This window comes from Hirundo rustica, chromosome 5, assembly GCF_015227805.2.
Source record: "Hirundo rustica isolate bHirRus1 chromosome 5, bHirRus1.pri.v3, whole genome shotgun sequence".
NCBI classification, from domain to species: Eukaryota; Metazoa; Chordata; class Aves; order Passeriformes; family Hirundinidae; genus Hirundo; species Hirundo rustica.
In genome coordinates, this window is record NC_053454.1 from 58,297,219 (window position 1) to 58,310,310 (window position 13,092).

The 13,092-nt window shown below is 41.6% G+C and overlaps 1 protein-coding gene across 5 annotated transcripts in view; it reads right to left on the minus strand.

Moving 5' to 3' along the window:
* Window positions 1-3,404: 3,404 nt before the first annotated feature.
* Window positions 3,405-13,092, minus strand: part of NR3C2 (nuclear receptor subfamily 3 group C member 2) — a 191,875-nt gene continuing 182,187 nt past the window's right edge. For all 5 annotated transcript variants that reach the window (XM_040064075.2, XM_040064077.2, XM_058420605.1 and 2 more), the window contains one exon: window positions 3,405-7,147. In XM_040064075.2, the coding sequence (XP_039920009.1) occupies window positions 6,992-7,147 (156 nt within the window). In that variant the 3' untranslated portion in view covers window positions 3,405-6,991. The remainder of the gene's footprint in view (window positions 7,148-13,092) is intronic.

Below are 13,092 nucleotides of genomic sequence, written 5' to 3' on the forward strand. Positions count from 1 at the left end.
GTTCTTGTCTTGGCTAAGTGACCCACCCAAGCACTGGAAGTGATTTCTGATTGAATTGCTCCTTGATTTCAGTGTTAAGGAAATAGCTGCACCAGTACTCAAAGCAACAGCTTGTAAGGTTACCTTGCTCACGTTTGTTCACGTGGCAAAGCTCTGCTCTGGCTGGGTCTCACATTGCCTGAGCCCACAGCTCTATCAACTCATCTGTGGCCTTGAAGATTCATTTTGGAGGCAGGATGGTATCTGTGTGCCAAACTCAGTTTTCGTGGCTACCAGTTGATAGAAAATGTTGAAAGAAGAGGGAGAATATAAATCTTTGGTGTTAGCCTTGCAGGTGTGGCAGCTAGGTATGCTGGCTTGTCAGATGGTAAAGCTCTGATAACTTTAGGCTTACAAGCTTTGGAAGTTGCTTCCATTTGTTTTGTTGTTGTTTTAAACCTGCGGTGCATGTTTGATCTTGTTCTGGCTGCTGTCCTCTAAAATTCTCAGTGTGCTTCTCAGCTCTAGCTCTGTGTGGTGGGGCTTTTTTTTCCTCATAACTGAGGTTGTTTAAAAAGGCAGGTATACAGAGAAGGAATAATAGCCTTAGTGTCTCTTCCATCCAGTCCTGTGAGCCCATTTCACCTTTAGGTGAGATGTTTTGAGACTCCTGTTAGTCCTGGATCGATGCAGAACCCAAACAAGAAGAAAACTTTTCTCCTGAGAAGCGATACACTGAACAGAGGTAACACTAATCCAAACTTTCTCACGTCCCAGCCGTTGTCTGAAGGCAGTGGTGTGAGCTGAGCCAGATCAGATCTGGCTCTCAGGCTAACCACACTGCCTCTGAGGAATTCAGTTGTGGGAACTGCTACCCACCAGATGGGTTTCCACATCAGCCCAGTTACACCAGTGCCAAGTACAGACTTGCACAGCCCAGTAGCCACGGCACAGCTCGTTCTTCATCCTTGCTGCTGAGCAGAGCTGTAAACGATGCCCCCAGTACTGTCTGCTTGGAAGTAGAGATTAAAAGATGCTAAAATTGAAAAGAAAATACAAAGAAAGGCTTTTGAGATTGCGTGCTTTGCTGAAGGTTGCCTTTAGGGCATGCCTCTTCTTATCCATGGCTTGGTAGATTTTGGAGGAGTGCAGTAACGTGCTGTTGAGACAGGAAGGATGACAGGGAGTCCTTTCTGGAGAAAGCTGGTTGCAGGAACCTTCTTTGGCCTGGCAGCAGGAGTGGTCATTTTCCATGGGTGTGGCCTCTGTCCTCCCTCATGGAACTGCTCTCCTGTCACAGCTGTGGACACAGAGGAGTTAACCCTTGGGTTGGGTTCCCTTCCCTTGCTCTGTGCTGGTTACTGTGGGCAGGGCCATGGACTGTCAGTTGCCAGAAGGTGAGGCTGCTGGTAGTGAATGCATGACATGGGCTGAAACTTAGAGCGTGGATTAGGCAAAAAAGCCCCTTTTTATGCAAAACAGTGTTGGCCTTGGCATCACTGTGGGGCCAGAGATTGAACCCCTCAACCTGGGGATTAAGGTTGAATATGTCTGCTGAATAATTAATGGCCAAGCTGAGACTCCTGCCTGGCTGGGCTCAGCAGAAATTTATAGCCTGTTAGTCACTGGCCAGAGTGCAGCGCTGCGCCTTGGCCAGCAGCACTTCCACTCTGCTGGCTGAAAAGCCCTGGGGTTTTCAGGCTGCTCAAGGTTGTGAAGTGTTGTCCCAGCTGATCTTCATAGCAGGTTTCCTTCTGACGCTGTCTTTTATGAGGAGCAAAAGAAAAATCTCATTATCTGATTTATCTGTCCTGTAATGAAAATACATGTTCCTGCCACACTGCTTGCAGCTTTTCCTACCCAAACCCCTGTAACTGTGTCACAGAAGAGACTTGGGGAGAAACTTGTCTTCCTTAATGCTCTTCCTTGTTTTCTTAACCCATTTCACATTTCTTACCTGGTTTGCAGTTTAAGGAGAAAAGCTGCTGACAGAGGGCCTGTGTAGGCTGTAAATGCACCAGTGCTAAACTGGGTTTCACTGAAAGCCTTCACTGGAGTTTCACCTCTTCAGCTCAATGTGCCTTGGACATTGTTTTCTACATCAGAGTCCAACAGTCTGCCCTCATCTGTCCTTGCAGTAGCCACAGGTAAGCGTCAAATAAACTTCACCCCATTAACATCTACAATTAAAGTAAGAACACCTCAAAAACCTTATGGCAGGGCACGGTTTACCAAGCAAAATCCGTGACAGGAAAGGGCATTTTTTCCACTCCTTTCTTAGTACTGTTGTACTCCTCATGAACTCCCAGTCTCTGCAGATACCTGAGTGCCCCAGCTTGAGGTCAAGTTACAAGCTTCATTATGGTTTTAAGTAGTGATAGCATTGTCTTATTTCTAGAACAGCATATGACAGATGCATCTGCTTGTAAACATATGGGAAATTTTTCTTAACACTGCTGATCCCCTGCTATTCTTTCCTTCTGACAATTCAGCAAAGAGAAAGCAGGTGCAAGGATTTTTTGGCAATAAAGAAGTTTATGAAACTTGTTATTAAAAGACCAAAATGCAATTAAATGGTAGTCTTACACCACAGACCAGGTTTTGTGCAGAACTTAGTGGTGAATTGTTGAGACAGTGCCCAGAACAAACCAAGACAGTTAAAAGGGGAAACAAAACTCCTGCTTATCTTACTGTAATTACAACTGGAAAAGGTCTGACCCTGAGAAGGCAGGGTCAATGGGGAGACCTAGTGTATATAAAATAGAACTTCTCTCAGGGTAAGAGGGATTCACTAACTTTGGTCAATGGAAAGAGCAGCAGGAGGTTCACAGAAAACTGGAGTCCAGATTGGTGTGGCTACTGATGGTCTGTTTCTTCCCGTGGGATGTAGCTTGTGCCCAGAACGGTGTCAGCACATCGTTTGTCAAGCACAGGGACCCAGGTGAAATGAATCACATTCCTGAGTGTTGGATGTTCCCTCTCTCACAGCCTGCGGAGCTGCTCCCTGGCTGATGCCACCGCAGGTGCGACGACACCCAGAATTGACAGAGATTGCTGGAACCAACACTCCAGCTGTGTGGAGAAAGATGTTACAGTGCATGTTAAGTTACTTTATGTTGAAGTGTTCACATGCAGGTTAAATGGGGCTCTGAGCACCTGGTCTAGTGGAAGGTGGCCTTGCCCATGTCTGGAGGTTGGAACTGGATGATCTTTAAGGTCCCTTCCAACCCAACCCACTCTCTGGTTCTGTATTGTTCCTACATGAGCAGAAGGTTTGTCTCTAAGGATATCACTGCACCAGCAGCTAGCTGAGATTAAAATGCAAGAAATACTTGCAATCAAACCAGTTTAATTCATGTATATTTGTACAATTTGTATAAAAAAAAAAGAAAAAGAAAAATAGGTACTTGCAGACATTAACATAAAGACCAAACAATATTTTCTATTTATTTAAAAAGCTTTAAACATACAGAAGCAAACCCCTAATTATAAATGCATCATTATGCATAGATTTTACTGTTTACACCATACTGCTGGCTGCTTTTATTTTTCATCCAGGAATCTATTTAAACTCCAAGAATTCTTAAACATTCCTCTGAGCTTCCTGGCCTCAGAAGTGCTGTCTGTCTTATCAAGTCATTGACCTCCAGCTGAAAACATTGCTCTAAAAAAAGTCAAATCTTTAATAAACAATTAAAAGTGCATTAACTGTAGAATTTTTTAATTTCATAAATGTTTAAACAAGTCAGTGAAAAACACCACCCTGTGAATTAGCTTTTTGCATTATTGATTGTAAAGTATCTTTTTAATAAGATTTTGATATTGCAAACTTTAGTCTTTTCTATTTTACTCGGTGCAACTGCTCAGTCGCACGATGCGTAGTATTCCTGAACTACCCACTGCAGTACATTACACTATTTTACATTTTAACTGTGTATACAATGCTCTTGCTGCATATCCCTGTTCCTTCTTACAACAAAATAATTTAGCTCAATGAACAAAAGACCACTTTCTAAAAGCTGTTATAGTTTGTCTTGTATTTTGCAGGAGACAAATGCCTATTTCACTCTAAACAAATTCAGAAGAACGTAACAAACTTCCTGGTATAGCTAAAAAGTAGGGTTGGGTTTTGTGGTTTCTTTTTCTTTTTTTCTGTACACAGGTTTAGATAAAAAAAGTGATGGCTATTCTGCTTAAGTGTCCTTGATAAGAGAATACTGCCTCTTACAACATCTATATCCAATTGTATCTATTACTTCAATGATCTCTAGCAAAAAAATAATAATAATCAATGAATGGTTTCATAAACAACAGGTGATTAAAGTAAAGGATTTATTATAATCTGCTTACAGTTGTTTGCAAAGACAGACATACGTTTTGCATAAAGATATAAATTGCTTTTTAAAACTAATTTAGTGTGTTTAATTATATGAAGTTTCTGTGAATTATGAATTGTACCAAACCAAGATTAAAAGTAATAAGGTACAAAAATAGGAGCAAACAGACAACAATTTGGACTGGGACAGGCATTTAACAGTGAAGTGTAGAATATGGCTTTGCTATTTTAGTCAAGCAAAGTTACTCTGAGACAGAAAAGGAGGCAGTAACTTTGTTAATATAAAAAGCTGCTGCAGACTGTATTCACCCAGAACCTGGCTTTGAAATCTTCTACTTTAGACTTAAAAAAAAAAAAAAAAAAAAAAAAAAAAAAAAAAAAAGGTTAATTAAAAGATGGATGTATGACTGTGTCTTTACTGTAAACAACCAGTCTGCATGCTGTATATCTCAGGTTGGAAGTTTGGCTTTCATATTGCTGTGCAGGTCAGTATTTAAAGATCTGCCTATGAATTAGACTTCCAAAATGCAAATAATATATGTATGTATATATTTATATATAAAAAAACCTCTCTGAATACAGTCTTTACAGATTACCCATTGCATAAGGCAGGTGTCATTTAAAAAGACAAGTAGCGCTGACTGTCTTCAGTGCACCACCGTGCACCTCCAAATTTGGGTTCAGAAAGGGTGTAGAATTCTTAATTCGACCACCATTGACAAGAAATGCTACATTCCGACCGGCCAAGGGACACACTATAGCTCAAAAATACCAGTGGCACCCAGAGAGAACACTACAGATTAGGACTCTGAAAACCTATTCTATTTAAACATGAGCATATGGTAGCAACAGTTGAGCCTCAGAAAAGTTCACCTGTCCTCTATTCTACTCCAAAATCTTGTAGTTGCTTATAAATTGTGAAATTGTGAAAATCACCTCAAAAATTCTTTTCTTTGCTGTCTTATTCTAGAGAAAACATTTTTGAGACAAAATCAGACCAACTGAGTTGAACTTGTAGTGCGAACATTTGTTTTCTTGGATGTATCCCGATTATTACAAAAATGCTTACAAAATTACAGACACTTTATCACTAAAAATTCTACTCAGCTTATCTGTCCTTATCATCCCTCACCATCCCTCTCACCAGTACAAATCTCTTTGATATACTTACTGTAATGATCTGCATGTTCCCTTCAGCATAACCAGAAATTGCTCTCCCCCATCTGAAATAATAATCTGACCTGTTAAGATGCTTCATAGATCCAGTATTCAAAGGAAAAAAAAAAAAAAAAAAAAGAAAAACAAAACCAAACAATCTGGGAAACCTTAGTAAAAAAAGAAAAATCATTTAACATCTTGCTCACCCCTGTTCCCCTGAGAGAGAAAGGGAATAGAGGGCAAGAACTCACTAGATCATTAAGCTGGCAAAAGCTTTGGAGAGAGACCATAATTTGTCTTGTTAAATGAAACCTTGGTAAAGTGGCAAACACAAGAACGTGTAGTTTCCTACAGATATATGAAGCAGGAGTTCTAAGATGTGCTCAAGTCACATACACTTGCAAGAGAGACAAAAGGGAGAGAAAAGAGAGAGAAATAGAAGGGCTTAAAACACAATGGAAAAGGTTAAGCATGGTTATTTACAACAGATACTGTAGGATGGTAAATTAGATATGATGCTAAAAAAGGCACAGCTTTCCCTTTCTTAAATACACTGTAAACGGTTCATTATGCATGCAGAACATTTCACTTTACAAAAAAATTACCTTGTTTGTTTAGACAAAGATAGTACTTAAATAGTCTCCAGCAAAATAGAGTTCTTTCAAAAATACTTTCCCGTTCATCCTATTAACCATTAAAGATTTTTTGTCTCATTTACAAAAGTTCCTTACACCTTATTTCAGGTCCTTCACAATTTATACATACAGCAATGTACAGTACAGCAAAAGACTGCAAAAAATTATTTGTAAAGCCAGCACAATAGATACTATAAATTGATACCAGGGCATTTGTTTTTCACATCTTATCCTTTTGAATTAAATAGTAAATGGACACTTCACACAGTGTTTATCATCTATGATGGGATAACATGGGATAACAAATGCCACAGGTGGGGATAACAGTATTCCACACCAAATGTTCTGTTATTACTTTACACATTAGGGTTTGTGTGTGTATATATATGTGTATATATATATATAGTTTTTGTTTGTATTTTTTTTGTGATTTTTTTTTATACAAGAAAAGAATATTAATGCCCCATATTGACTTTACGTTTTATGTGCAAACCAAGGGTAAGCTTTAAAAAGTTCTCATTAGTTCTCGAACCCTTTTAAAACAAGCAAACAATACCAGAAACTACATGGCATATTTAAAACTCCATCTGTTAAAATATCAAAATCAAAGAGTTATTGACTAGATATGGCTTTTCATCCAGAGGAACAGGAACATTTTCTAAGTGTTTTAGGGTTATGGGGTAATTTCCAAACATCTAGGTCTTGCCAAATCCAAGTCAATTGCTTTCCATTCCCCCAAACCCTTTGTATGATTTTAGACTATTCAGAGACTGCTGAACAAGTGTAAAGAGCATGTTTAAAATATGGTTTCTTGGGTCCTTCATGGGTGTGGAATAACACAGGGAAACTTAAGGCAAAGTTCTTCCATTTAAGACATTTTCTATCACTTCCTGTGAAAGTACAGGGGCTTGGCATTCCCAGATTCCACCTTTGGTAGCTGGTCACTGATGATTTCCACCAGCATGGCTGGAAACTCTACTTTCAGTGCCTGAGACTCTCGGAAGGTGTAGAAGCAGAATTCCAATAAGTCACTAACAAGCTGAAATACAGAAAGGAACACTTTTTAGGAAAAACATCAACATTTTTGCATGCAAACGACAGCTTACTGATAATTGATTTTTTCCAAGAAATAACATCTTACTCTGACCTGACAGTCCATTTACAGGGGTTATAAAGCAAACAAAAGAACCCAAATACCAAAGGGCTACTTGACTCATTAAAAATCAGCAAACTTGGAAAACCCAAGAGACCACAGATTTGATTTTTCAGCCTAGCTGCACTTTTCCTTTCACTAACAGCTACTGGCCACCACAAAAACTCCAGGTCTACGAAAATAAAGCCTTCTGCCCAGAGGAGAAAGATCAGCCATAAACCATTGTATCTCTCAGCTTCAGCTGGTTACACATCCATTAAATCAGATAATTTGGTTAACTTCAGTGCATTCTCCAGGGCCCACGACCTACAACTGCCAGAGCAGCTGATGTCTGCAGCTCAACAGCACAACTGCTGCGTCACACAGTGGCATTTCAGGTTTTACAGTGACACAATCTCCAGGTTTTTTGGTGGCTGTGACCTAAATGCATCTCCTAAAGCCTTACACTATGTTGGACCCTTCCCAATATTTAAGAAATGTGAAGGAATGAAGCACGTCCAGGTTTCAGTGAGTATGTGAACTTCCACTGCCCTTGTGATTGAAGGAAAGAGCCTCTGCTGTATAAAAATCCAAGTATTAAATTAATTTTGGCACCTCGTGTCCTTGCAGAGGACATGAAACATTTCTGCTTGTGTAGTTTATCAAACACAAGTTTGTTGTTTCAATTCTTACCATGTAGAATTGCACTCTGCCATAAAGCCCCTGTTAAAGATAGAACAAATAGAAGTGGACTTCTGGAAGGCAGAAAAGGAAATAAATAAAAAAACTGGGCAGCAACATTTCCATCCTCTAGCACCATACCTTATTGTTAATTTTCAGGACTTTCACAGCTGTTCTTGCAAACATGTAAGCAGTTTATGAGCATCCCAGAGAAGTGCTGAGATCACTCAAACACATGACTCGCTGCTATTGAGTACTACCTGAGTCTGTTTGCTGGGGCTTAGGTCATTCCTGATGGTCTGGCATGTCGTGAAGCAACAATAATTAATTAAACAGATGCATGCTAAATAAGTAGCACAGACATAATCTGGTTTTCAAGGAAAAAATGCTGATGTCCAAAGGTTTACTTTACCCATGAGGAGGAGGTTGTTACTGCATATACCGTGTGCCAAAAGTACCCTAAACAGCACAAAACCAAAGTGAAGGAAATTGTGTCTTCGTGTGATTGCCACTCCCTCCTCCCTGCCTCTGGCATCAAACACCAGCTCTAAGCAAAGTAAGCCTTGCACCCCAGCACAGCCTTGACAATGACCCTGTGAATGTGCTCCTTTTCCTAAACTTCTTTCACATCACCGAATGTGAGAGGGGGGTGGGGCCACCTCTGTCCCACTGCCTTCTGTGCAGCTCAAGTGAATTCCTGCCTTGTCACGCCTGCGTGGAGCCTCTGGATTCAGTGGGACAGGTCACAGGAAATCTTACCTAGAAACTACTAATTCTGACTTCTTTGCAAACTTTTAGTAGTACCAAGTACACAATTATGTCTGGTGAATATGCAGCCAAGGGAAAATGAAAAATAACACTAATGAAGGACGCATAATTTACTCAATTCAATAAACAAGGCAGCAGCCCAGTGGGTGAAAACCAGGATGTGATCATAGCACAGCACACTATGACTCTCACCACAGAGGAGAAAGGTAAAGTTTGCACAACAGTTCAAAAGATCCCTAGAACCCTCCTATCATGTCATACTTGGGTTTGAAGCCCTAAGAATAACATATTTTCTATGCCTATTTAGTCTGCTAAAACTTTTGTTCCACTTCCTTAAGCTGTCAGCTTTAACAAACTTGACAATAATCATCCACATAAAGAAAAAAGGACGACTAGGAAGCATGTGCATCCCACATGTGACCCCACGTGTCATCAGGACCATGGGTTGCAGTCAGCATCTTTTTAACTCCAGCCTTGAAAGCTGCATAGCTTTTTGGGACAGGGAAAGTATTAATTTAAAATAAAGAGGAACAAATGTGGCAGAATTGAAAGTCAGCTCAGAAGTATAAAAATGTAAACACCATGCTAAGGTCAGAGAGATAAAGCTGTGAGACCAAGAGCTGAGCCATGAGCAGGCTGTTTTCTGCAGGTGTGTTCCCATGCATTTTCAAAAGTACCAGCCCCCTTGCCAGCTCAGCAGCCTTGGCACAAGGATGCACTAAAAGGATGAAAAGCTCAGGTCCCACAGGCAATGCTAATTTTGAAATTTAAGTCCTTGCTTCTGCATTCCAAACAACATTTGTCTGATGTAGTTTTGATTTGTAACAGGTAAATAATTTAGATGGTCTTTTGCTTTAACAGAGAAGTTCCCTCTTCAGTAAAGATATCAAAAGGTTTGTTTTCTCCTGGAATACACGAGCTCTGTCTTTGCAGTGACTGCGGCACCACAAGTGACAAGCAAGGTAACACGAGCTATCAAGCAGCTCTGAACGTGCCTTATCATTTCCTGATCAAATATATTCCTGGTTATTCTTTAAAGCCTTGTAAAATCTCTGTGCTCTGAGAACTCCTGACTACACTTTAGCTGACCACTTCTACTCTCTGCTTCTGGTGGTTTATACTGGAAAAGCTGAGAGCTCCCCCAGAGCTCCCCCAGTCCAGCAGTGTGACAGACAACTCCAATTTAGCAGTGAGAGTGAAAGCACTGCCGTCTGCACAAGCAGTGCAGTGGTGACTAGAAACACCCTGGCTTCTACAATCTCAATTATTTCAGCTACTGAAGCACACCTCTGAAGACTTACAGCTTGGCAGTGCAGTGAAGGCCACAACTAAAACAATTCCCAATTCTCTCATCACAACCCTGCAGAGTGTGCTGCACTTCAAACATTTTCAAGGCTACAGCAGTCTTAGCAATTCTGATATTTTTACCTAATCAATTTTTGCATTTGTATGCTGTATTGAGCACCTCTGAGAAATAGCAGTATTAATCAAATGTAATTTTCTGTTATTAGGGTGGGGTGTCCATAAAATGGACTTTTTCACGCATACTGCTCTTCATAATTAAAAAAAAAAAATGAATCCTTTAATGAAGTCCCTGAAGTTAATACAGTTATAGTGACCTTCAAGCACTTGCCCCATTTTTACGGCAAAAATAATTTATTTTAGTTTGGAAATCTCACCATGATGCCTTTGCATTTCCAGAAATGGTAAGAACTACTGGATTTGCAAGGGTGCACATATCTGTGCTTCATTTTCTCCAGATTCTCTCAGAATCTCTGAGTGTGGTATGAAAGCCCACAGTCACTTCTCTATCAGGAGCATCTCTGTGATTAAGCCTACTGAGACAGCAATTAAGACAGCAGTAGGGTAACAACACAATGCTGAGTAATTTCTTCCTATTATTAGCTACAGCTATTACTGTCAGAAACTTCAGTGTTCTCCTATTAAAAAAAAAAAAAACAAAAAAACCCAAATTGCCTCTCTCTGTCCCTTTCAGGAATGGGTTTCTGCTCACCCAGCAGAGCCCTCAGTGAGCTTTTTCCACTTTGTGCAGTGGATACAAAACACCTGCTGGGTTTTTGCTCCCAGTCCTATGAAAATCCCACGATGTAAAATAATTATTACTCCAAGGGCTCTGAAGGACGTTCTGCCCTGCAGGATGGCTCACAGGCTGGTTCTTGGAGATCCATATGTCCCCTTTGGTGACCCACAGTGGCCAGTTCCTAGCCGCCTAGGAAATCCTGAACTCTAACCCAAGACTAAAACCTTCTACCATCACAGGGAGTACAAGGGAAGACCAAGGGAGAAGCCTCTGGTTATACCTATGCAGAGTGTTTGCCTCATGCTAGTAAGGAGTAAAAGGTGGCTGAAATACACATGGATTAGGCACCAGCAGTATCTGGCAGAGCAAACGTGGGCGCTGGTTTTGCCTGGCCAGGTGCGTTTATCTGACTGAGGAACTGCACTCATTTCTTCAGGTTTCCTTCATAACCAGGTGCAATTGGAAGCCACAACGCCTGACACCTGGACAGGCCATGCAAGAGCCTGAGTTCAACTCGTGCTCTGTGCCTGGAGGACGCACCCACAGCACCACACACCAAGGAAACATCCTCACCCCTTGGCCAGCACAGATTTGGAGCCAAGCCTCCTTTGCTCTTCTTCCAACAGCAGCGGGCTTCTGCCCTTTCCCAACAAGCACCTACTAACATGAAGGAAGAGAGATCCAACCATCACAAACTGAGCAAGATGACTCTCAGGGTAGCTTCTGTCTACATTAGGGAGCTGGGAATCAATTTCTCACTTGACAGATGCATATTAGCTGCCGCAACACACACCTAGCACACTCCCACATCGCTGCTGCTCCAGGAGCAGAGCCTGGATCTATCCTCTCAATAAACAGAGAAAATGCTCACCCTGAGAATTCAGGTTCTGGGACTGAAACAAGACTCCAAACTGTTCATCATCTGTGGGACACATCTTGGGCAGATTAGCAGCAGAAGTGAGTGCACCCAAAGGTGTTGGTGACAGCTGAGGGGCTCATCTGCAGCTTAGTATCTGCAGGATTAGGAACCTGCAGAGGCAGATTTGCATCCAACACAACATCCCTTGCAACCCTGCCCCCCGAGGATCCGTGCCCTTATTCCCACTGTCAGCTTTTTCACAGAGTGAAATCCTGGCACTCTCAGCCTATGGAAAGATCCACCTCAGCTATAAAGTATTCCCTTCAGGAACCATAAAAATTAATTATTCAGCAGCATGAGCCTTAAAGAATTTATTTTTGTTTGGCAGAAAATGTCAACAAGCAAATGACAGCGCAGGGCGCTGCCTTGCCAAGACAAGGGGAAGGTTCACATTAGGGTTTAATGTCATGGCATCGAAACAAAAGCCCTCTTCACTCAAAGCCTGTTTAGTATCAGCCAGATTGAAACCAAGTTCAGCTTTTGTTCTGCAAACTGCCTAACCATACACTACACACAGTCTCTGTACGAAACCAGGCCTGCCACGCAAGATACAGCCCTTCCTGCCAAAGCCAACAGGAGATGCCGAGGAAGATCCAAATGAAGTTTTCGATACCATGTGCAGGACATCTGTTTCTAATGTTCCTGAGGGAGTTTATCAGGCACTTCACCTCCATCCAAGCGCTGCATGTGCATCTCTCCCTGAAATGCCCACGGCCATTCGCAGGCACAACACCAAAACCTCTGGGGTCTAGGAAGAGAGGGGGGCTGGTCCTTGCTACACTGCACTTCCTCAGGAAATGATGCACACAAGCCACCCAGAATAAAAGAAATACAATCCCTACAAGAAGGAAGTACGGGATCACAGAATCACTGAGGCTGGAAAAGACCTCTGAGATCAGCTGTTAACCCAGCACTGCCATGTCCAGCACTAACCCACGTCCTGCTGCCTCAGCACCCACGGCTTCCACACGGCACCCTGCAAACAGAGAGTGACAGGGCAGGCTGCAGGCAGGCTCCTCAGGCCCAGCACAGGCGTGCACATGCATAAAACCCTGTTCACCTTGTCTGCCTGAGATGGGTTTCCATCTCTTATTTCTCAGGTGCTTTGAGGCTTTATGGATGATTAAATAAAGTTGCTGATGTTTTCAAATACTTAAGTGCCTGCCTGGCCCTTCTTGAAAATTTCTGTATTTCCTCAGCTTGGCACTTGTCTACCTGCACATATGTTTGCTGTGTGGATGAATGATTTAGCATACTGAGCAATGTAAAACCATCTTGTCTGGGTTTTCTTTTTCTTCCTCATGTTATATAAGCCAAGCATACTGTAATTTAGTATTTCCATGCACTGTATTTCATCTATTCCTCAGACAGATGTCTTAAAAATGAGGTTGATGAAAGCAAGTCTGGAGGTGCAAAGGAGCAGGGTTTTTTATTGCTTCCCCC